Source organism: Tachypleus tridentatus, chromosome 7, assembly GCF_004210375.1.
Source record: "Tachypleus tridentatus isolate NWPU-2018 chromosome 7, ASM421037v1, whole genome shotgun sequence".
Taxonomy (NCBI): Eukaryota; Metazoa; Arthropoda; class Merostomata; order Xiphosura; family Limulidae; genus Tachypleus; species Tachypleus tridentatus.
Window position 1 is genome coordinate 175,429,488 of NC_134831.1, and position 27,178 is coordinate 175,456,665.

Here is a 27,178-nt window from a genome sequence, read left to right on the forward strand (position 1 = left end):
CATACACATATTGGTATAAATATATAAAGTTATTCTTTATGTTGTACTTGCATTGTTATTAATATCCACCGTATTATAAACTCTTCTCACTACAAATTTTAAGACTAGAGAAGTACAACACATGTATAGGATTTTCAAATATCATAAAATTATTAATCATTTATTGGAATAAGAAATTAGTCACTCGTCACATAAAATGTTGAATCTTAAATTGTTTTTCTCCGTGTAAGTTAAATAGTCGATTATTTCAAATGGTAGTTGTTATGTTATCAATTTGGTAAATTTTCGTTATAAAAAAGGAGTAACTTTGTATTTACATTTAGTATCTTGTTAAAATTACTTTGTTTTTGCATTTAGTATTTTGTTAAAAATTACTTTGTTTTTAGATTTAGTATCTTGTTAAAATTACTTTGTTTTTACATTTAATATCTTGTTGAACCTTACCTTGTTTCTACATTTAGTATCTTGTTGAACCTTACTTTGTTTTTAGATTTAGTATCTTGTTAAAATTACTTTGTTTTTACATTTAGTATCTTGTTGAACCTTACCTTGTTTCTACATTTAGTATCTTGTTGAACCTTACTTTGTTTTTAGATTTAGTATCTTGTTAAAAATTACTTTGTTTTTAGATTTAGTATCTTGTTAAAAATTACTTTGTTTTTACATTTAGTATCTTGTTAAAAATTACTTGTTTTTACATTTAGTATCTTGTTAAAAATTACTTTGTTTTTACATTTAGTATCTTGTTAAAATTACTTTGTTTTTACATTTAGTATCTTGTTAAAATTAATTTGTTTTTACATTTAGTATCTTGTTGAACCTTACTTTGTTTTTATATTTAATATCTTGTAAAAAATTACTTTATTTTTACATTTAGTATCTTGTTAAAAATTACGTTGTTTTTAGATTTAGTATCTTGTTGAACCTTACTTTGTTTTTACATTTAGTATCTTGTTAAAATTACTTTGTTTTTACATTTAGTATCTTGTTAAAAATTACTTTGTTTTTACATTTAGTATCTTGTTAAAAATTACTTTGTTTTTACATTTAGTATCTTGTTAAAATTACTTTGTTTTTACATTTAGTATCTTGTTGAAAATTACTTTGTTTTTACATTTAGTATCTTGTTAAAAATTACTTTGTTTTTATGTTTATTATCATGTGAAACATTAATTTATTTTCGTATTTTGTGGCTTTTTTCCCAAATGTGTCCTTTGGTTTCAAGTGAATATATTTATGTTTTGTAACGTAGAGACAGAATGTGAACAACAACTGGAATGAATGACCTTAATTTGAAGTCAGTTTTTAAAATTCTTATTACGATTTTTTTTCGTTTGATTTACCTAAAAAGAAAAAAATTCTTTATTTTAAAGGATAACTTCCTCTACAATAACAAAACAAAACAAAAACCAGTAAATTGCATTATCAAGTATTTAAACCACGTGAAAAATATCAAATAACAAACCAGTTAATCAGCAAGAAATACACCACCAATTTGTTAATAATTTGAGCTAACGCATGAGAAACACCTTCAAGTTTTAAGATTGATTATTAGCACTGGAATACATTATATACGAAAGTTCTGCTACCTATCATCAATATTTACAAATTATATTGTATTTAACAAAGGAAGTGTTCCATATAGTGTAAATCGCATGTCATTTAGTTTTAAATTTTGTTTATATTTTATTATTATATTTGTAACTATTATACTAACTGTAATAAAGAGACACAATTTTATTTAGTCATTCTGATAACACTATGTAACAAAATTTTTACTTTTTCTTGTTCCTGGGCAGAAAGTGTTATTTCCCAATTGCTCATGCCTGAAGTAAATGGAAATAGCCTATTTTTCTCTTCAAACTTTGCTTTTGTGACCTGGGAGCGTATAAGGAAAATATGACGAGAGACTATATTTAGGGGATGATACGTGAAAATGATTTACATTACAGTCGCAAATCTCAAAATACTACTCACTTCTAAACATATTTGTATAGCTTTAATATAAATACATGTAAATCTTGATTCCTGTGTTTTATTAAGACCTTATGTAAATGAAAATGTGCAAATTTTTCCCTTTTTACAGAGAAAATAGGTTAATTTCTAAATTTCATTATTCAGGTCGCAAAAGCAAAGTTTGAAGGGAATAATGACCATTTTCTGTACTTTTACAACACAAGCAATTAAGAAATAACACATACCATCCAGGAACAAAATTTGTGTTACATAGTGAATTCAAACTATTAATTTTTGTTTCTAAGTGGACAATTCCACTTCTGAATTCCATAAACATTATTCACAGACATATGTCTGGTGCATGTGAAACAAAGAGCCTAGTGTGGTAGATGTGAAACACAGCAACGACTGTGCTGCCTCTGGTGGATGTAAAACGAAGCGACGACTGTAAGAATATTCTTTCGTGTTAGAGATTCGAGAAAAGTTATCTTCACCGATGCTGATGGCAAATAACACTCACTGAAATATCTTCATGAAAACCGAAACTAGAGAACATATATAGTTGAATAATACTGCCGCCAGGTGTCGAAAGGTTTGGGAGAGTTTGAGTGAAATTCTGAAAGCTATTAATAACACTAAAATGTTTCTCATTTTCCTTAAAGTATTGTATCTGAAAACAAACAAACAAATGTTTTAAAGAAATGAAGTAAATACCAAATTATAATAAAAACATTATAACTTTTTTCCTGGAAGTACATAACACGACCTAAAGCGTATTTGTTGTCACCAATTACTCAAAAAAAAAAAAAAAGACTTAACTGGCTTAAATTCATCAAGTGACATTTATTATTACACTTATCCATAAATTACTAAAGCAATCAGTCTGTGGGTTCTCATGCCCCTATACAACTACATACATGCCCTGAATGTAAACTAATGTCTAACCATATATGCCTTTATACTTTCAATGTTGGACACTGGTGGTGTTGTTTTCTTTCGGCGCCCTACCAGTGAAAGTGGTTTTCTTGGGGTACTCCGTTTTCCCCACATCAAAATTCTTTTTTCATCTAGGATTTATAGATCCCAGCCCTGTAAAGAGGCCAGTTAGAACGCATCATACTCATCACCACATTTTTAGTATCAAAATTCTGGTTAATTAATATCATGAGTTTTAACTATGCTGACGTACTGTTTGCATTTCTCTGCTCGTCTCTTCTCTCTTCGACCACATATACGTCAAAGAAACCTTCGAGTTGATGTGAATGGGGTGCTGAACCTCTCGCCGCAGTTTTCGATCTCTCGCGGTCCTCCTTCGCAGCTGGTTCCGACGCCCTTCAAACAGTCACACAAATATGTTACTTTCAGGGTCATCTGTGACCAACACTCCAGACTAATATATAACTAGCCACTGAAGTTCAGTTCACCAGTCTCGTATTCCGTTGACAAATGTACTCTCATCGCGTGTGGGGTGAAGAGAAACAGTAGTTTCTGACCGCACCTGGTTATAATAAGTTAACCAAAATACCTATCCAGTATCAACTTCTCATGCTCGTCATTACACACAATCGTAGAGCGGTATATCTGTGGACTCTTAGTGCTCGAAACCGGATTTCGATATCTATTTTGGGTAGAACATAGATAGCCCAATGTGTAGCTTTGTGTTTAATTCCAATCAACCAAACAACCATTTTCATGCTAAAAACCAGGTTTCAATAACTGCTAGCTACTTGTAAACATGATACATGTTTGGTTGTGTTTACTAGTTACTAGATTCTTGTAAACATGATACAGTTTGGTTTCATGTACTAGTAACTAGATTCTTGTAAACATGGTACAGTTTGGTTTCATGTACTAGTAATTAGATTCTTGTAAACATGATGCAGTTTGGTTTTGTGTACTAGTACTAGATTCATGTAAATATGATGCAGTTTGGTTTTGTTTACTAGCCGCCAGATTCTTGTAAAGTTGCTATAGTGTGGTTGCGTTTGCTAGCCGCTAGATTATTGTAAAGTATCTCGCGCAAAGCTACACGAAAGCTGTATGCGTTAGTCGTTTCTAATTTAGTAGTGTAAGACTAGAGGGAAAGTAATTCGTCATCTCCATCTACTGTTCACTATTGGGCTACTCTTTTTCCAACGAATTGTGGGATTGACTGTCACATAATAACAGCCGCACTGCTGAGAAGGCGAGAATGTTTGGTGTGACGAAAATTTGAACCCGTGAACCTCAGATTATAAGTCGAGTGCTTTAACCATTTGGCCATCATGCCCATGTGTAACTCTCAATTGTTAACGTTATAAGTTCTCAAACTTACGAGTGAGACACGTGAAACCACCAACGGATGACTGTTAAAACTTATTTCCCATAGGAATAAGAAAACGTACTTTTTATAAAATGACGTTAGAGAACTCCGGCAGAGATAGTTAAACTATGAAGTGGAAACGACGACTCACGTAGAGGGCCTTGTCTTTCACGTTAATTTAAAGTAAAACACACCTTTCGTGTTGTTTACATGAAAAACCAGAATTAAACGAATAATATCGTACCTTCTTAATCTGACCTGTGCAGCAGGTAAAGTTGACCAGTCCTCTTGAAATATGAACGTCCTCATGCCTTTGGCGTAATTTTCAAAGTAGGTGCTCCACTCAAGGTCACTGATATCGAAGCTGAAAGTCTAAATCAAGAGATAACAAAAGTTTTAAACGAACAGACTTAAAGTTTACGTTTAAGAAATTTAATAAGATCAACATACTTTAACAACGACCAAGTAATGTGTACAATCTTACTTTGAAATCCAGTAGACACGTACAATGTGTACAATCTTACCATTAAAATTGTCCCTTACCTCAATGTCCCTTCCAGAAAGTTCCAAAGACAATTTTTTTGTATTTTCATTGAGAAAAGTCCATTCATGTAAAGAAAAAAATTCCAAGGCGTTGATTGCTCGGTGAAGTTTCGTGTAAAGACCAACTAATCTAATGAAAAAAAAAAGTCATTTAGTTCATGTTCTTACAACTAGATGACAGCAAATGAAATAAATATTGCTATATTTTAGTAAATTACCAGGCAAGAATAACTTCGAATAATTTTATAATTACGGTTAGGCACATTTCTTTAATAAATGCGTATTTAAAAATCTCTAAAATGTATAAATGTTTTTACTTCAAGCACCGTTAGGTGTAAATCCAAGTTCTTGTCCAGTCTTTAGATTCATCTTGTTTATTAAGAAATTTAATCAATATAAAATAATATTTGTATAATTTGTCGCCAGATGTCATGACATACAGTTCTCGTAGGTTTACACCCTGATTGAGAGATTAGCTGTGTACGTACGCTCTTTGGATTGTAAGGTAAAGGCTCGTTTCTAAACTGTAGCCCTTAAATACCCAACTTTAAGACTATTTATAACCTGGACAACTTCTGACTTTCAAAATAAAAGCAGTGTCGATAATAGAGAACTGTTTATTAGCATTAATGTTACACCAACTGCTACTTAAGCAAAGATTTCGGTTTTAGGTTTCTGGTAGATATTAACACTAACGAACGATAAAAATAGAAATGTTAGGGTATCATCAAAACGTGTGCTCTACGAATACAGTATGAATAGTAGTTAGAAGTACTTTGGTTTTTCGCCTTGTAGTCGAAGGAAGAGGTCGTAGAGATGAGCCGGTATGTAATGTTCAAAAAGTTTGGAGACTGTATTCCATGCACGGTTAGTTGTACACGTCAAGTGAGGATAGCGAATGAGATGAGATGTGGGATAGATGAGAGCGTACGGGAACATGAGATTGACCAACTGTTCCCATGTGAGTTTCTTGTCCTGGCCTGACGTACAGTGATACACAGGAATGGTGTTGGTCCTACACAGAACATTGTTATTAGTGATTGTACTTACTGAACTGAAAGTTTCTGTTTATATTAATTGTACAGAAAACAGAATATTGTAAGTTATAGGTTCACCTCGCCAGCTATTCCATTATCTGGATAGAAAACAGAACATTGTAAGTTATAGGTTCATCTCGCCAGCTATTCCACTATCTGGATAGAAAACAGAACATTGTAAGTTATAGGTTCATTTCTCCAGCTATTCCACTATCTGGATAGAAAACCGAACATTGTAAGTTATAAGTTCATCTCTCCAGCTATTCCACTATCTGAATAGAAAACCGAACATTGTAAGTTATAGGTTCATCTCTCCACTTGTTTCATCAACTTTTTGAATAAGTTTTTTGTTCGTTATACTAATGACCATGGTATATTTTTGATACTATTTATGGCTTTCTCTTCAACGTAAAAAATCCAGTTTAAACAATAAAAATTAACATTAAAGGGCACTTTACGTTTCTACCAGTAACATAGTAGTTCAACCAGTAACAAAAAAATAAAACGACAGTAATACAGAATACATAACTTAATGATGCTATTGTTTTATAAGAGACAAATAGTGTTTTTGAACACGTGTCAAGGAACAACCATCCATTAGATTCCTTTGAAGTAAAAGTTACATCAATAAATTTTAATATATGAATATTCTATTAAACATAGATTCGTTAATCACATGCTTTCTAGATTATTTTTTGTTGTTATGGATACGTATGCACGTGATTTTATTATTTCAATTTTTTGTTGTGTTGTCGAATTTCACGTAAAGTTTCTCAAGGTCTGTCTGTCTGCGTTATCCATCCATAATTTAGAACTGACTGACTAAAGTTGGTAGATACCACACACCATCATGTGATTGTTCATCCTATTATTTATTGGTAAAGAAGTAGCCCAAGAGTTGGTGGTGGGTGGTGTTGAATAGCTGTCTTCCTTCAAGGATATCATTAGTAAATTAGGGACGGCTCGCCCTAGTGAAGCTTTTCATGAAATTAAAAGGAAATCACATTTAATAACCTTGAGTTATTACAAAAAAAATAGAGTTGTAAAGAAAAACTTTTTGTCTTTTTAAATTTTATCCGCGCTTTATTTAACTTATATATTTATATAATTCATATATTTCTCTTCAACGTAAAAAATCCAGTTTAAACAATAAAAATTAACATTAAAGGGCACTTTACGTTTCTACCAACTTCTGATTGAAACGAAACTGTAGAACGAAACAAAAAGGAATTTACCAATAAAGTTTTCATTTATACCTATGAGTTGCCGTGTGCCAACCCACAGCAATCATTAGATTTACTACTACGTCCACTGGTATCAGGTCCGCAATTTTAGAGGAGTCACACAACATAGTCTGAAGTAGTCCAGTTGCTGCCTAAGAGAAAAGAATGACTTAATGGACAAAGCAATAATTTTACATATTGTAACTTCTAACCACTTACCTATTCTTAGCTCTAACTTTACAATAATTTTACATATTGTAACTTCTAACAACTTACGTATTCTTAGCTCTAACTTTACTCTGATTTTTATTTGTTTTCAAATATTAATAAACGCGTATTCTTATATATCTGACTTCTGACTAGATTATATTTAATTTGTAGCCTGACTCTCCACTGATTCTTAACTATTGAGAGTTCGGCTATGCTCTGGTTTTTTGGAGTATTCTGATGCTTGACTATATTATAATTTTTACATATCTTAAGTCTGACTGGACGCTAAAGTATATTTAATATGTATCGTGACTGATGAAATCTTTATAATCCGTTGTGTCAGTGGATGTTTGACTTTGGGTCGATGACGAACAAACAACATTAATTCAACACAGATAGCAAAGAGTGTGTTTAAGTCCTTACCGCAGCGTTCAGTCCATTAGGTCCGTTCAAGTTCTCCGTCCAGCCCTGAATGAACAGAATGAGAACTTTTGTTACTACTGAAGAGCTGCCGTAAGAAACTAATACATTAATTTATTACTACGTTTCAATATTTATCTAGAAGTAACTAATACATTAATTTATTACTACGTTTCAACATTTATCCAGAAGTAACTAATACATTAATTTATTACTACGTTTCAACATTTATCCAGAAGAAACTAATACATTAATTTATTACTAGTTTCAACATTTAACCAGAAGAAACTAATACATTAATTTATGACTACGTTTCAACATTTATCCAGAAGAAACTAATACATTAATTTATGACTACGTTTCAACATTTAACCAAAAGAAACTAATACATTAATTTATGACTACGTTTCAACATTTATTCAGAAGAAACTACATTAATTTATGACTACGTTTCAACATTTATCCAGAAGAAACTAATACATTAATTTATGACTACGTTTCAACATTTATCCAGAAGAAACTAATACATTAATTTATGACTACGTTTCAACATTTATCCAGAAGAAACTAATACATTAATTTATTACTAGTTTCAACATTTAACCAGAAGAAACTAATACATTAATTTATGACTACGTTTCAACATTTATTCAGAAGAAACTAATACATTAATTTATGACTACGTTTCAACATTTATCCAGAAGAAACTAATACATTAATTTATGACTACGTTTCAACATTTAACCAGAAGAAACTAATACATTAATTTATTACTACGTTTCAACATTTAACCAAAAGAAACTAATACATTAATTTATGACTACGTTTCAATATTTATCCAGAAGAAATTAATACATTAATTTATTACTACGTTTCAACATTTATCCAGAAGAAACTAATACATTAATTTATTACTAGTTTCAACATTTAACCAGAAGAAACTAATACATTAATTTATGACTACGTTTCAACCTTTAACCAGAAGAAACTAATACATTAATTTATGACTACGTTTCAACATTTATCCAGAAGAAACTAATACATTAATTTATTACTACGTTTCAACATTTAACCAGAAGAAACTAATACATTAATTTATGACTACGTTTCAACATTTAACCAGAAGAAACTAATACATTAATTTATTACTACGTTTCAACCTTTAACCAGAAGAAACTAATACATTAATTTATGACTACGTTTCAACATTTATTCAGAAGAAACTAATACATTAATTTATTACTACGTTTCAACATTTAACTAGAAGAAACTAATACATTAATTTATGACTACGTTTCAACCTTTAACCAGAAGAAACTAATGCATTAATTTATTACTACGTTTCAACATTTAACCAGAAGAAACTAATACATTAATTTATTACTAGTTTCAACCTTTAACCAGAAGAAACTAATACATTAATTTATGACTACGTTTCAACATTTAACCAGAAGAAACTAATACATTAATTTATGACTACGTTTCAACTTTTAACCAGAAGAAACTAATACATTAATTTATGACTACGTTTCAACCTTTAACCAGAAGAAACTAATACATTAATTTATTACTACGTTTCAACATTTAACCAGAAGAAACTAATACATTAATTTATTACTAGTTTCAACCTTTAACCAGAAGAAACTAATACATTAATTTATGACTACGTTTCAACCTTTATCCAGAAAAAACTAATACATTAATTTATTACTACGTTTCAACATTTAACCAGAAGAAACTAATACATTAATTTATGACTACGTTTCAACTTTTAACCAGAAGAAACTAATACATTAATTTATGACTACGTTTCAACCTTTAACCAGAAGAAACTAATACATTAATTTATGACTACGTTTCAACCTTTAACCAGAAGAAATTAATACATCAGCTTAATACTACGTTTCAACCTTCAACAAAAAGAAACTAATATATTAATTGACTTCCATGTTTCACTTTTTAAAGCCAATGTTCAGAGTTGTAACACTTATAACCCTGTTCGTCCTCAACCCTTTCTAGAAACCGTTGGATACTAACTGGATATTGTTGTTTTTGTCTAGGAGCTGTGGTGCGTTTCTTGTCAAAACATTGCTGTGTATGAGAGTCCGGTGGAGAACTAGCTAGGTGCTGTTGGAGTCTTTGCTTCCGTGAGGAACATTAAAGCTTTTTTCTTCAGAATTTTGTCATCTTTGATTTACTTCGTTTAATATCTCGCTTTATAACAGATTGTCCCGTTACTGCTACAACTTCTGTCTCAAATGGTTCTGTTTATGAAACTGTCCCCGTGGCGCTACTGTATTGAAATGTGCAACTACTCCTCTGTGTGAAAGTTCACACTTTTGCGGAACATGAAATACTACCATCAATATCAAATATTAAAATATTTCAAACTAATTTTTAATATATATACAGCTAAATTTGCAGTGTTTGTTTCAGACATATGTACTATAGATTATTTGAGTGAAAACAAGGTTGGAGTATAGAGCCTCGCCCACACACTGAGGAACAAAGTTTAAGTCAAAACCTCTACTATGCATTAGTAACAATGTTATGTTGAATAACAATACTCTATATTTTATAATAACTATAAAACATCTTACAATATTTCTAAACTTCTATTCAACATTAGTAACAGTGCTAAGTTGAATAATCTATATATTATAACTACAATAGGCATCTCTTACAATACTTTAACTATTTCATAAACCTCCAGATGTATAGAAATAATATAATTTAATGATCTCTAAAATATCCCGACTCACAGGTAGAGGTTCTTTCCAGGTTGCTATGACGATGGAAGGACGCACTATGGCAACAGGAAGATCGACGGATTCCTCTTCAAACAGATTCTCAGTCACTGCTTTGGTGAATGTATACGTGTTCGGCCAGCCGTGAAGTAGTTTCGGTGTTAACGTTTCTAGCAGTTGGAATTCTTCTAAGAAACTTAACCAAGATTCAAGAAAACAGTTTTATTTCAATTTTTTTTTTTGTATTTAAAATATGTTTTAAAAAAAAAACAAAAACACGAACCTAATAAAAACAAATTTCTCTCTCTTGTAATTCTTTACTTCTAATGGAGCACGACTAACTTCTTTCACTGATACTTGTACTGTGAAGAAAAATACTTTTTCTCTCAGTAGTAATTTTTCACATGACGAAATTTTTCCTTTATCGTAAAACACTTGAACTTCTAAAAATAAATTATTACTCGGTTTAAAATCATATAACACACATCTTTAACATCAATTGATTAATCAAATCTAATCACGCGCAACACGTGATACAGATAGAGCAATGATTTGTTGAAAAACTCAGTTTATTCCACAAATTCTCAGAGTAATTACATCAGCATTCCAAGCACACCTACTTCCCCTGATTTAAAATGTTCAACTAGCCAATTCTAAAGACACGCGATTCTCACAATTTTATTTAATTTATATAAATAACACGCTTGTGTCTGTTGTTTGTCCAAGGAGTTCGGATTACATATTGGATTTTTATTTATAATCGTCTTATATGTTTTTTGTTTAGTTAAATATTCAAATGTAACATTATGTTACAGGATGAAACAATGCCGTTGGCGGTACGTGACGACTAGCTTCGATTTCAACGTTCTTGTTTTATTTACAAAGTATTTCACACAAACAATATTTAAACCACATCTAATCTCCTAAAATATTAACATTTCAGGAAATAAAACTCCTATGACCTATTTAACTCACATGTTTATCACTTTGTTAACATATAAGCTATGTTTGTATAACTTTACTTTAGAATAAAGTATGATTCCATGAAACTTGTGAGTGTGTTTTTGTGTGTTTTTTCGTATAGCAAAGCCACAAAGGGCTATCTGCTCAGCCCACCGAGGGGAATCGAACCCCTGATTTTAGCGTTGTAAATCCGGAGACATACCGCTGTACTAGCGGGGGGCGAAACTTGTGAGAAAGAATTATCCATATCTAATGATAGATAATTGTTCTTCTGTAAAAGACGTTTAATATTTTTGAAGTAATTTACTGACTCTAATTACTACAAACTCACCTTGTTATATTTATTAGTTTCTGAACATCCAGCGGAGAAGAATATATTTTTTCTTCGATGACCGTATCTCGGTTGCAATTGCAATATGCCGTAGAGACGTGTACTAAAGCCTGAATGAATTGTTAGTAAAACGGATGTCAGTCCATAAAAACATTTTACTGTTTAGTATGATACTGATTAGAAATGTTTTTAACTGAGTGCTAAAGAGCAAAACGATGAAGACACGTATGTTTGTGATAAAAGATAAAAAGGTTTTCACCGATACACTGAACGCTTCTGATGATTTTACATTAAATAGAATTATAAAAGTGCATCTTCTTACAGTTAAAAAACGACATACCTTCAGATGGGTCATGTTTTTACAGTTAAAAAAAGACATACCTCCAGATAGGTCATCTTCTTACAGTTAAAAGACGACATACCTTCAGACTGGTCATCTTCTTACACAGCTCAATAACTTTTGTGGTACCCAGTACGTTCATGTCAACGGATGTTCTAGTCGACCAGGGGAATAAAAGTGAATAGTCAACAGAGATTCTAGTTAAGCAAGATTGACACGCACAAACGGACCAGCTTTTCAAAGAAAGAGTGACCAAAGTCTAAACAACAATATTGTTAATAATAATATATTGGCTTCTAATGTTATCTATTGTCTGGTTAATTGTCTTCAGCCACGTTCTTAACGACTTCTACATCTAATGTATTGTTACATGTGCGCCCGCAGAAACTGTTCTGGGAGGGAAAATGGAACAAACTTTATAACAGGAATGGTCAAACTTGCTTAACGTAAGAGCCACATACGACAAACTTCAGATGTTTGAGAGTCACAAGACATGAACAAATATAACTTGTTTTTCTGTTTCTGAGTTTCGCGCAAAGCTACTCGAGGGCTATCTGCGCTAGCCGTCCCTAATTAGACTAGGTCTCGTGTGAGACTAGAGGAAAGTCATCACCACTCACCGCCAATTCTTGGGCTACTCTTTTACCAACGATTTACCGTCACATTATAACGCCCCCACAGCTGAAAGGGCGAGCACGTTTGGTACGACCGGGATTCGAACCCGCGACCCTCGAATTACGAGTCGAACGCCTTAACACGCTGGGCCCGACAAATATTACACACACGTTTTTATTGTTACGTAAATTTTATATGAATATTAATAAATACATTTACGTAATAATATCTGTTCATGTATGTAGTTTTTAAACTGTTAATTTGTATTAGTTTCAATAATCACAAAGTACACATGTATATACCAAATGTTTTCAAAATCCTGGCTGATTATTCTTTTAACTATATTAAGCGTATCTGATATGGTAACGAACTACAGAAACATCTTAGAAAAATACGTAAATTTGCATTTCATTAACATTAAATGAGACTGTTAAAAATAAAAATAAAAGAGGTAAAAACAGATATTTTTAATGATATTTATTTGTCTTAATAAATATCTGGTCAAAACCTGGAGGAAAATATGTAAAACAATAAAATTAGAGATATTTTAATCAGATACCGCCTTACAAAATTATAGTCTTATTATCTAGTGTTACACTACTAAATTAGGGACGGCTAGCGCAGATAGTTCTTGAGTAGCTTTGCGCGAAATCCACAACAAACACGATTTAATGGATTTGATATATATTTATACGCAGCTGTATATACTTGATATTAGTAAACTTTGTTTTATTTTTTTCAAATTTCTTATTCCTAAAGGATAATACCACCTATATAAAAGAACTGTTTATATGAATACGGTAACTTGACGTCATATAAAGTACAATATTATAGTGACATATGTTGTGTATGTTATCTATATAGGCCAGGGCTAACACTTAACCTAGTATATATTACCTATACAGGTCAGGGCTAACACTTAGCCCAGTAAATAATGGAAATATATTTCATATAACGGTCTAACTAGAAGAGTGTTGTTATGGAAAAACAACAACAGTGATTATAATGTGTTATTTGATTATCATCGCTATCATTGCATTTTCATGTTAAATAAAACAAGTAAAAAATCTATTACAAAAAGTAAGTAAATGTAGGGATGGCTAATATCAATCCTACAAAAATAACAAACACAAGTTGGTTGGGATGGCATTTGTATTACCCACACATAATAGTACAGGCAAGAAGTAACATATAACAATATAACCCTCCAATCACAATTAAGTCTAATTTATCCTGTTTATCTGTTAACATTCTATGTGTTATTATGCATGGTTGATACAACTGCCATCCCTACCATCTTGTTTGTTTGTTTTTTAGGGATTGGAACTGGCCATCCCTACCTACATTTACTGACTTTCTCAAACGTTATCTTTAGTTGTATATGTATATTCAACCATTTCGATACATTGATAAAGTTAACCATGCTTCACGAATAAATCCTTTTTAAAAAAGTTCCGAATGACAAAGTTTCACTTACTTTAGAGGTTCTTCGAATCGCACTGTTGCTGCGCAGTGAAAAACAACCGAAACTTTTTTCCTGACTGTATCCAAGTCGGAAGGAGTCATGCCTAGTCCGGGAAGAGTCATGTTTCCATCAATAGCCACTAATTTTCTGAGCACTCCTGGATTAGATTCTTGAAGGTATTCAAACAGCTAAAATTAAAAAAAAGACTGAACTGATATAACACGTCCTGTTTCAGGAGAAGCCTTGATTCAACGAAATGTTTATTTGCTCAAACATCTCACCCTTTGTGTTTCGAAGATGTAATTTATTGTGAGCACACAGGAATATACATGATCCTTCACTGAACAAAACACGTCCATTTCTCAGCCCAGAAAACAAACGTTCAAGCGACCGTTTCTACTTATTGTAATCTAAGTTACACACCAATGGTAAGAGTGTTTTATTATAAAGTTCGTTCGGTCAGCAGTGAATAACAACCAATGGTTAGAGTGTTTTATTATTTTTGTCAGGACGGACAACAACCAATGGTAAGAGTGTTTAATTATTTTTCAGGATGGAAAACAACCAATGGTAAATTTTTTTATTATTTCTTTAACATCGACGTTTTCTGGAACATTCTTTACTTTCCAAGTCTTCATGGAAGATAAAAATAGTGATTATGATTTTTTTTGTTCTCTGGCAGATTTACATTCGTGTCAAACGGGTAAAATTTTATCTTATTAAATACAGATTGTTTCCTGGTACACGTTTGTTAAACCTATCTTGTTTATAAAAATATACATTGTGTTTACTACTAATCTCATTTGTGAATAATTACAATCCAAATTTTTCCATGTTTACGAGGCTTAGTTCAGAGTTCAACATATAATCTCAACACAAGATGGACGACACGCTTGCCTTCGATTTCAAGATGGCGTCTAAACGTTGAGCAGGGTTGTTTCCTTTTTTCTGACGTACCAGCAAAAAGATTGTTTCAACGTCTGGACAGGAACGTAGAATCTTCTCTACCAGTACCTATGGTAAGATTAAAATGTACAAAGTCACTCGCAAATCACAGAAAGTAAGAAGTTAGAAGTAGTTTCATATCTTATCAGAAATCTTGTACAGGAAGTGGAGTATAGCCCTCAGAATAACCATAAGTATAACCTTCAGTATAACCCTCCGTAAAACCTTCAGTATATCGTATTTTACACTTAAATATGATTTAAGTGTAAATCATTACACTTTTACACTTTCTATTTATCCTCAAAAAACTTGACTTGAAGGTAAATGTTATCTGTGTTTTGCCCACCACAAAGATCGAACACAGACTTTTAGTGTTGAAAACCATTAACCTTGCTGAATTTCCAAATGGTTTAGTATACACTACTCGCCAAAATCTTAAAGCCAATGAACATAAAGAAAAAAATATGCATTTTGTGTTGTTAGACTCAACCACTTATTTGAGTAGAGCTTCGAAAGATGAAAATAAGAATAGGGAAAATAAAAATAAAAAACTTTTTAGCATTTAATAGGGAAAATGTGAACACTATGAAATTAGTCTAAATACTAACTGGTCAAAAGTTTAAGACCATACCAAAAAGAAGTCCTAAACAGAGTAGGAGATGCCCAACTAGAGGTCTCAGTAGTGAGTTGCACGGTCGTCATTGCGAATAACTTCAAACATTCGTTTTGGCATGGTCCATATAAGCGTTTGCAGAAGGCTGGCTGGAATGTTATTCCAAGTGGTGAAGATGGCTTCACAAAGATCATGCACTGTTTGGAATTGACGTCCATTGCCTTCTCCCCCCAAACATTTTCAATGGGATTCAGTTCAGACGAACACGCTAGATGGTCCAAAAGAATCACGTTATTTGCCATGAAAAGTCCTTTGTCCTGCTGAAAGATCCAGTCATTTCCACACAAGTGAGTCAATAAGGATGCACTCTCTAACACACCATTGTAGCCAGCTGCTGTTTGAAATTCTAGTTCCGTATCTCTTAGGGTCTTTCAAGACATTTGCAACAGCAGTTCTACTACGACCAATCACACCAGCGATGGCACGTTGAGAGAGACCTTGCTTTTGCAGCTCGATAATTCTGCCACGTTCAAACTCTGTCAACTTTTTAGCCTTTGACATGTTTTTACCCAATGTAACACAGGAGATGTCAGTGAGAGATGTTGACAACGCTAATGCCTGAACACAAATGACTAAATTTCGTTACGTGTTTACCGATTAACGCTTCGTTTCAGTATGGTATGGTCTTAAACTTTTCACCAGCTAGTATTTAAGCTAATTTTATAGTGTTCACATTTTCTCTATTAAATGCTAAAAAAGTTTTTATTTTTATTTTCCCTTTTCTTATTTTCATATTTCGAAGCTCTACTCAAATAAGTGGTTGAGTCTAACAACGCAAAATGCATATTTTTTCTTTATGTTTATTGGCCTTACGATTTTGGTCAGCAGTATATGTTAACACAATTTATAAATCACAGGTTTAGTCCCCTATTGTAAGTTTTAAGGAGCTACATACATTTGTAATTTAAAAGTGTGTTTTTTCCTAATAGCAAAGCCACATCGGGCTATCTACTGAGCCCACCTAGGGGAATCGAACCGCTGATTTTAGCGTTGTAAATCCGGAGACGTACCGCTGTACTAGCGGGGTACCGTAATTTAAACAACAACAACAACAACTATTGAATGTATTGAAACGTCTTAGGGTTAAATTAGAAGAACATAAATTGAAGGCGTGCAATGTAACACTTATGGTTCTTGTTTCGATTTCCAAATTTTGTAACAGATTCAGATGTTTAAATGCATTTAATATATTTTAATTTCGGAAATCTGTCCATCCTGATGTTTAGGGCGCTTGACTCGCTATCTGCGGATCGCGAGCTCGAATCCCGTTTCCCAACATACTCGTTCTTTCAGTCACTGGGACGCTGTAATGGTTCAATCAATCCCATATTCATTGTTAAAGAGCAGTCCAAAAACTGGCTGTTGTTGAATAATTGTTTTCACATTGCTAAATTAGCGACAGTTAGCGCAGTTGACTTTCCAGTAGTTCTGCACGAAATTTCGAAACAAACTTCTAACTTCTAGTGAACGTTCTTGTGTTCGACTTTCCACAACTGTTTGTGTGAGTTTAATAGAAGCGATGTATACATTCTCTTGATCATTGGACCTTGAGTTTACACGTATATGTTAAATTTGTATTTTATTACGTTTCCAAAAAACAGAAGAGAAAACAACTCTTCATCAAAGTGGTGGGAAATTATAACCTACCAGTTAAAATAACATGGTTTCACTTTCTAAAATCATTAAAGTGTTGATATACACGGCAGTGCAGACATCTGGGTCAAATATTAAGTAAATAATGTAAACAAAGAGTTAATTCATTGTTTGCGGGAACATAAACATGTAAACAACCAGACCAATTCAAACTGTTTTTCTTCACTTAGGATGGATTCAAGTTCAAACTTTTCCTCACGTGATATTCCCAAAAATATGTTCCATTCAAGTATTACATCATTTGATTTAGTTTGCGAATATATATATATATATAAATTTATTTTGCCCAGTTACCTATGAAACTTGGACTTTTAAATATACTCAAACAATGTTACTTAAAACTCAAGCAAAGTGAACAACCCGTACACAAACACACACACTAATAACCCTAAAATAACCATAAATTTTCTAAATAACTCATTTTATAGCATGAGGTACGTAATAAAGTAAACGAAACATACACACACACAAACAACTTGGTTCTACTGCATACTAAAGTAGCAGTAATACCAACATACTTAAAATGGAAAGACACAGTTCATTAGGTATAAATAATAATAACAAACATAAGATCATAAATACACCTCTGTCACAGTTACATTATAACAAACATAAGAGAGAAGACACAACTCTGTCACAGATAATTAATAACAAACATAAGATAGAAGATAAAACTCTGTCATAGATAATTAATAACAAACATGAGATTGAAAGATACAACTTAAGATAAGATAAACGAAACAACTCTGGCACAGATAAGTAATAGCAAACATCGGATAGGAGATACAACAGCGTCATAGATAAATATTAACATACATAAGAAAAAAGATACCAACCGTCATAGATTAATTAATAACAAAAATAAGAACAAAGATAGAACTCTGTCATTGATACATAATAACAAACATAAGATAAACGATACAAGTCTGTAATAAATAAAAAATAATAAACATGAGATTAAAAATACAACTCTGTCATAGATAAATAATAAGAAACATAATATTCAAGACATAACTCTGTCACAGATAACTAGTAAAAAACATGAGTTCAAAGATACAGCTCTGTCATAGTTTCGTAATATCAAACACAAGATAGAAGATAGAACTGTGTCATAGATAAATAATAACAAACAGAAAGTAGAAGGTAAATCTCTGTCAGAGATAAATATTAACAAACATAATATAGAAGATACAACTCTGTCTCAGATAAATAATAACTAACATGGGATACAAGATAAAACTGTGTTATAGATAAATAATAACAAACACAAGATTAAAGATACAACTCTGTCGTAAATAAATAATATCAATCATGAGATACAAGATACAACTCTGTTAGAGATATATAATAATAAACATAAGATAGAAGATACAACTCTGTCTCAGATAAATAATAACAAGCATGAGATCAGAGATACATCTCTGTCATATATAAATAATAACAAACATAAGTTTGAAAATATAATTCTAACACATATAAATAATAACTAATATGAGATACAAGATAGATCTCTGCTAGAAATAAATAATAACAATCATTAGACAGGAGACACAACACTCTTATAGATAAATAATAAACATAAGATGGAAGATACAACTCTGTCATAGAAAAATAATAACAAATATAAGATACAACTCTGTCATAAATAAATTATAAGAAATATAAGATAGAAGATACAGCTCTGCCATATATGAATAACAACAAACATAACAAAGATACAACTCTTTCATAGGTTAAAAACAAAAAACACGAGATCAAAAATACAGCTCCGTCATAGATGCGTAATATAAGGTCGAAGAAAACTCTGTCATAAATAAGTGATAACAATCATAAGGTAAAAGATAAAACTCTGTCATAGATAAATAATATCAAAGATAAGATAGAAGATACAACTATGTCATTAATAAATAATAACAAACATGAAATGAAAGATTCAACTCTGCCATAGATGTGTGTCTTTTTATAGCAAAACCACATCGGGCCATCTGCTGAGCCCGCCGAGGGGAATCGAACCCCTTATTTTAGCGTTTTAACTCCGTAGACTTACAGCTGTACTAACAGGGGACTCATAGATAAATAATAACAAACATAAGATATAAGACACAACTTTCAAACACAAATAATATCAAACAATAGATTGGAGATACAACTCTGTTATAGATAAATAATAACAAACATCAGATAAAAGATACAACTTTGTCATAGAAAAAATAACAAACATAAGATAGAAAGTGCATATCTATGATACATAAATAGTAACGAACATAATATAGATGATACAAATCTGTCACAGATAAAAAATAACAAACATAAGATTAAAGACACATCTCTCTGATAGATAAATAAGATAAAACATAAGATGGAAGATATAACGTTGTCATACATAAATAATAACAAATATAAGATTAAAGATATAATCATATCACAGATAAATAACTAACATGAGGTACAAGATACAACTCTGTTATATATAAATAATAACAAACATAAGGAAGAAGATACAACTTTGTGATACGTAAATAATAGCAAACATAAGATAGAAGATACAATTCTATCACATGTAAATAATAACAAACATACGATAGAAGACAGGACACTGTCACAGGTAAATTATAACAAATATGAGAAAGAAGATTTAACTGTGTTGTAGGTAAATAATACCAAACATAAGATTCAAGATACAACTTTATCATACATAAATAATAGAAACAAATGGTTAAGAATACAACTCTGTTTCAGATAAATTAATAGGAAACATAAAATAGAACGTACAACTCTGTGATACATAAATAATAACAAACATAAGATAGAAGATACAACTCTGTCACAGATAAATAACTAACATGATATACAAGATACAACTCTTAGTCGGGCATGTATAATAGGTCTGCTTGCACCCCCCTTCCCCAATGATCCTCTGAAACCAACTTTTTTTGAAAGTTTTTAGGATACTTTTGAAGATTAAATATGTTTCCGGTTGCGCTTTCATGGTATAAGGGGGTTTTCGGGCCCTTTTCAAAATGGTTGCCACCGAAAATCGTAAAATTACACAATATATATGAAATGATCATTATTTGCATCCACTTGGCCTATAATATTTAAATTGTTGTTATTCACTTATGTATAAAGCACAAATTGTACCAAAATATGGAATTTTGAAATTTTGTGACATGGGAGAAATCCAAGATGGCGGCCAAATTTTGGTGCATTTTCGCAAAATCGCTCATAACTTTTTTAACCAGTTAACGTATAAAGTTGATTTTGGTCTCTAACCGTATGTTTTGCCACATAAGGAATTCAATAGAACCATACTTAGAATGATTTATCCAACCCTAGCCATATTAGCAACATATTAACTGTGCACAATGAGTGCAAAGTGATTCATGCCATTTTCCGAAAAACGCCCTATTATTCCACTCTATACTCAATGCTTCGCACATTTGATTTCCAACATTTTTCTGAACTAGATACATAACAAATTACCTTATTCAGCAATTTTTAGAAATATTTTGTACAAGTCTATACTGAATAAACACTTGTAAAAAAATATTTATTTCTGGTCACATATGGCACACACATATACTACACATCAGTAAAACATATAAAAATAACATAGTAATCAAATAAGATATATAAGTTGCAATATATACATGTATAGTAAAAACACTATAAACATGACGAATAATGCATTGTAACATGTCATTTTAAAATATCTTTCATTGTTATAGGTGGCATAATTACCAATCGACGGTGGTTAACAAGACTCACAGACTTAGAGCTTCCCCTATTCCTAGCGGTGTCGGTGATCTAATATTGTAGTTGTAGAGACACTTTAACATCTGTCTGCATTACCATGCCCAAAACAAAATCTAAAACTTGTGGTGGTGGCACTGACTCTGGTGATGGTCCAGCTAAAAAACAATCACGCCTATCAGTTTGTATTATACACACTGATGGCATCAAAAATGCAGGGAACCTGACTTTGATTTCCAGCCTTTCAGATCTACAAAGAAGGTACAATGAAATTTGTAACACAAGGGACAGGCGATTGTTGCTACCAAAAGATTCACCAAAAGGAGAGAGTCGGCATGTTCCCTCATCCCAGAAATTCTCCAAAATCACCATGGGTATCACAGAAATTGCTACCAGCGATTCACTAATCATCTGGACCAGCTTCCCTTGCTTGATCCTACCAGTGTATCACAAAGCACCGCACGTCAAGACTCTGTGCAAGGTCAATCAAATTCTTCTCGTAGATCCTTCACACAGGGAGACCACATTCTGTTCAAGAAAGACTGTATATTCTGCAACAAAGTTGGGCGTATCAAAGTCAAGATTGCAGGAAACTGGGAACAGCAGTCCACGTCAACGTTCGAGTATGGTGGCGGTCAAACTGTTATTGATATTGCCACAAGCCGCAATGATGACAGACTTCTAACACGCATACGTGGGCAAGACCTCTTTGCTTGTGAAGCCCAGTATCACCCGAATTGCAGAAAGAAGTATGCATCAAACCCTGCGCTATGGAACAGCAAAGACCGTGAGAACATCAAACAACAAGCAGGTCTGGAGGAGGCACACCAGAATGCCCTGCAGAAAGTTGTCGATTATGTTTCCAACACCATAATAGTGGAGCAAAATGTTGTCATGTTATCGCACCTTCGACGTTTGTATGCTACTGAATTGCAGCAAACACGCTATGACAATCCACACTACAGAGCTGAGAAACTCAAGGACAAATTACAGAAACACCCAGAATTAGGTTCCAAACTTGAGTTCACATTGGTTGAGACAGGTCGTGGCAAACTGCCATTTTATCTTGTACTCAACAGCAGCACCAAAACATCTGGTGCTATCGCCAAGGCTTACCAGCTTGCTTCACAAGATTCGATAAGAGATGTGGCCATGATCCTTCGTGGAGGTATCTTGCAGGCATATGAGCAAGCAGACGATGGTCAAGAGAAATGGCCCCCAGACTTAATGGAATTGATTGTCCAAGATGAAGTGATTCCACATGTACTTCAACGGTTTCTGGGTCTGGTTTTGACAGGTAGCGAAACGGTTAAGACATCACGAGCTGAACGCATCATGCTCTCCATTGGCCAGGACATATGCCGAGCCGTAACTAATGGTTATTCTTGTAACAATGTAAAGTTTGATTACATTGATTAAAGTTTTATGAATACTTACTTGGTTTTTCTTTGTATGCAGTGATATTAATACCATATAAAATAGCGATATTATTTTATAAAATTGCTGAATAAGGTCATTTGTTATGTACCTAGTTCAGAAAAATGTTGGAAATCAAATGTACGAAGCATTGAGTATAGAGTGGAATAATAGGGCGTTTTTCGGAAAATGGCATGAATCACTTTGCACTCATTGTGCACAGTTAATATGTTACTAATATGGCTAGGGTTGGATAAATCATTCTAAGTATGGTTCTATTGAATTCCTTATGTGGCAAAACGTACGGTTAGACACCAAAATCAACTTTATACGTTAACTGGTTAAAACGTTATGAGCGATTTTGCGAAAATGCACCAAAATTTGGCCGCCATCTTGGATTTCTGCCATGTCACAAAATTTCAAAATTCCATATTTTGGTCCAATTTGTGCTTTATACATAAGTGAATAACAACAATTTAAATATTATAGGCCAAGTGGATGCAAATAATGATCATTTCATATATATTGTGTAATTTTACGATTTTCGGTGGCAACCATTTTGAAAAGGGCCCGAAAATCCCCTTATACCATGAAAGCGCAACCGGAAACATATTTAATCTTCAAAAGTATCCTAAAAACTTTCAAAAAAAGTTGGTTTCAGAGGATCATGGGGGGGGTGCAGGCAGACCTATTATACATGCCCGACTATCTGTTACAGATAAATAAAAACAAACAGAAGATAGAAGATACATCTCTGTTATAGATAAATAATTATGAACGATAGAGAGAAGATATAACTCTGTTATAGGTAAATAGTAAAGAACATAAGATAAAAAGACTCTATTTATTTCCAATAAATAATAACTAATATGAGATTGAAGATACAACTCTGTTATTGATAAATAATAACAAACATAAGATGGAAGATACAACTCTGTAAGAGAGAAATAATAACAAACATGAGATTTAAAATACAACTCTTTTATAAATAAATAATGACAAACACAAGAGAGAAGATACAATCTGTCAGAGATAAATAATAATAAAGATAAGATAGAAGATACAACTCTGCCATAGATAAATAATAACGAACATAAAGTGTAGTAGGATGGCCTGTTAAGATATAGTAGGATGGCCTGTTAAGATAGAGTAGGATGGCCTGTTAAGATATAGTAGGATGGCGTGTTAAGATGTAGTAAAATGACCTGTTAGGATATAATGAGACGGCTTGTTAAGATAAATACATCGTTAAATATTACATGATTAGTTTATTTTCAATGTAAGTCTTTGTGTTTTAAATAAACCACATAAGTATTAGTGTTTTTAAATACATTTTGAGAGTGTTTATTTAATATTACTGTGATTCAACCTTAAAACTCATTGAATTGTCTTTACCTACACCTGTCACCAAGTGAGTAACAACAAAATTGGCAAGTGCGTTCAGACATTGAGTTATGTAATAGAATATGACTTTGTTGACATCGAATGTCGTTACAGTTACACCCACTGTCTGAATTCTTTGTTTTCTTGTGTTAAATATATAAGCTACATTGTCTTTCAGCTACAACGGTATGGTTTACTTTCTTCCCGTTCTCGTGACATTTTAAAATGTCACATAAACGTTTAAAACCGACTGTAAACATTTTGTTTAGTCGATGTACGAAATAAAACAACTCTTTATCTTTACTCTACCATTATCAGGACTAGAAAAACAGGTTTTTTATAACGATCAAACTCACCGTAATCTACGACTCTGCTATGAGTCTTGTACATTACCACCAGTTAATCATTCATTTCCGTTTAACAGAGAACTGTTTATTTTACTGTACAAACTATCTAATACTGAATTTACTGTGACTGTTAGGTTCATCGTTTAATGCCATTGTTGAATGACGTGTTTCAATATGTTTATTGTTTAATTTCATTGTTCAATGACGTGTTTCAATAAGTTCATGTTAGACTCATAGTTTAATGTCATTGTTGAATGACGTGTTTCAATAAGTTCATATTAGACTCATAGTTTAATGTTATTGCTAAATGACGTGTTCCAATAAGTTCATGTTAGGCTCAAAGTTTAATGTCATTGCTGAATGACATGTTTCAATATATTCGCTGTTTAATGCCATTGTTGAATGATGTGTTTCAATATGTTTATGTTTAGTTTCATTGTTTATTGCCATTGTTGAATGACGTGTTTCAATATGTTCATGTTAGGCTCATAATTTAATGCCATTGTTGAATGATGTGTTTCAATATGTTCATGTTAGTTCCATTGTTTAATGCCATTGTTGAATGACGTGTTTCAATATGTTCATGTTAGTTTAATTGTTTATTGCCATTGTTGAATGACGTGTTTCAATATGTTCATGTTAGTTCCATTGTTTATTTCCATTGTTGAATGATGTGTTTCAATATATTCATGTTAGTTTCATTGTTTAATGCCATTGTTGAATGACGTGTTTCAATATGTCCATGTTAGTTTCATTGTTTAATGCCATTATTGAATGACGTGTTTCAATATGTTCATGTTGGTTTCATTGTTTGATGATATTGTTGAATGACGTGTTTCAATATGTTCATGTTAGTTTCATTGTTTAATGCCATTATTGAATGACGTGTTTCAAAATGTCAACTAAAGGAGAAAATAAAGTTTGTTTTTTCATATTTATGTTTAGTTTGCACAATATATTTTATTGAATTTACACATAATTTAATGTATACCTTTTTTATCTAAGGATCTGTTTACTATCAGGGACTATTGTTTTAATTTTGTTAACTAGTTTGAAAATAGCGATATTGCTGTTCAGTTACTTTGATTACCATAGACACTGTCTATGTTTTCTTGAAAACACTTGTTAAAAGAAATTGCTTCCACAACTGTTAATTAGGAATCATTTTCTGTTCTCATGCCGCCTTATCAAAGGTCATGTCACCCATTTTAAAAAACTAACAAACTTTTCATACTTATATATACAGAACATTTAAAATACGTTCTGATTCCACTAATATGGAAACGAATTAAATTATATAAAAGACATTTATAACGACAGGGGGTTACAATGTTGATATTTTTAACTTGTAAAACAACGATCATACAATTTTTCTCAAACAACATACTAGATTAAACAGTGTCGCCCTCCAATGTCACAGCGGCGTATATTTTGACTTACAACGCTAGAAACCGGGTTTCGAAACCCGTGGTGGGCAGAGAACATACATCCCTTTGTTTAGATTTTTATTTAGCGTCAAAGAAACAAACAAATAAACAGCGTTTGTCATAATAGAAGGAACAATAGAGTAAGAGATAGCTATGACACAAAGAGATAAGAACACATTAAGGGTTTGAACATTTGGACGAGCTGTTAGGATAGGACTTTATCAATACCGATATCATGTCTTTGTTTGTTTTTTTATAAAAGTCTCACCTTTCCGATGAAACCGGTGCCGCCAGTAATAAAGAGACTTCGACCACGGTAAAAATCGGTTATATTTGACGACTTTCTGCTGGTAACTAGGGAGACAAGTGTAGACATTGTTGTTAAACTGCTTTGTGCTCGAATTCTGTCTCACAAACTGTCGTCACTTTCCAAAGTTTTCAGTAGCTGAAAAGAAATTAAAATAACAAAAAAAAAGAAGATCAGTTTAAGTTCCAGCCAGTCGTGTCAATATGACAAGTTTTCCTTGACCAGTTTTCCTTGACCAGTTTTCTATGTTAATAAAAAAATTAGAATAAAACTTTCAAAAATATTAGAAGTAGTAAAATCGAACCTAATAAGCATAATTAACATAAATATTATTCGAGAATTCGAATCAGGTCGTGAGGTCACCTTTCAACATCAAAGTGTTTACGGATTATGTATTTCAACATAATGTCCTGATTTATTTATTTTGGCACTGATGTATATCAACACTTTCCTTTCCTGGAACCTGAGAGGAGGAAACTTCTAGCACCTCGCCCATTTTTCTGGTAATATGATAGTTATCCTAAAAGGAAAGCTCATAATGAACATTGTTATACCAGAGACTAGATACAACTATGATTTATCATTGATTATAAACTGATAATGTCCAAGACGTTTATTATTTGCATTAAAAGGACGAATAGTTTATCCTGTTTCTCTGTCTCTTTGGAGAAAAGAAAACAACATAAATTCCTTTTGGATTTGCTATAATTAACATAACATCTTGCGTAAAACTGTTGGGTCTATTTAAGCAACTGCAGGATTCCAAGTAACAGTAAGAACGCAAATGGTCGCAATTAACCTATTAGTACCGGAAGGGTAATCCTTTAATATCGTGTTACAATTAACCTGTTAGTACCGGGAAGGTAATCCTTTAATATCGTGTTACAATTAACCTGTTAGTACCGGAAGGGTAATCCTTTAATATCGTCTTTGTAAGTAAGCAAATACTGAGTTGATTTTTAGAATTACAAAATGACATAAAATATTCCTACAAACTTACCTGCTATAGACTGAAATAGAAGAAATAAAAATAACAACAACAACAACGTGATTAGTGTGTTTTTCTCTCTTGAAGACGAGTGCAACCAGCGTCCAAATCTGTTTTGTTCATTTTTTTCCTTG

General features: G+C 32.3%; 1 protein-coding gene across 7 annotated transcripts; it reads right to left on the reverse strand.

The window, feature by feature from the left end:
• Nucleotides 1-1,915: 1,915 nt before the first annotated feature.
• Nucleotides 1,916-27,178, reverse strand: LOC143257316 (putative fatty acyl-CoA reductase CG5065). 7 transcript variants are annotated; one of them, XM_076515776.1, is made up of 13 exons: nt 27,057-27,177; nt 26,018-26,194; nt 15,050-15,166; nt 14,165-14,340; nt 12,155-12,227; nt 11,733-11,842; nt 10,454-10,634; nt 7,695-7,739; nt 7,095-7,213; nt 5,577-5,816; nt 4,802-4,931; nt 4,503-4,630; nt 1,916-2,579 (listed from the first exon to the last, which is right to left on the reverse strand). In XM_076515776.1, the coding sequence occupies exons 2-13, from the start codon at nt 26,123-26,125 to the stop codon at nt 2,447-2,449; spliced, it is 1,560 nt and encodes a 519-aa protein (XP_076371891.1). In that variant the 5' UTR covers nt 26,126-26,194; nt 27,057-27,177; the 3' UTR covers nt 1,916-2,446. The 7 variants fall into 7 exon arrangements, with proteins under 7 accessions (XP_076371891.1, XP_076371890.1, XP_076371893.1 ...); XM_076515775.1 differs by having other exon boundaries at nt 1,916-2,626; XM_076515774.1 differs by lacking the exon at nt 1,916-2,579 and adding an exon at nt 2,701-3,288.

What these genes read in the sequence shown, in the direction of transcription:
- LOC143257316 (XM_076515774.1), bottom strand. Translation starts at nt 26,125, where the DNA reads ATGTCTACACTTGTCTCCCTAGTTACCAGCAGAAAGTCGTCAAATATA. An exon ending in TTTCTGGAAGGGACATTGAG is followed by an intron (nt 4,631 to 4,801) that starts GTAAGGGACAAT and finishes CTCTTGATTTAG; the next exon opens with ACTTTCAGCTTCGATATCAG. An exon ending in GCACAGGTCAGATTAAGAAG is followed by an intron (nt 3,289 to 4,502) that starts GTACGATATTAT and finishes GACTGTTTGAAG; the next exon opens with GGCGTCGGAACCAGCTGCGA.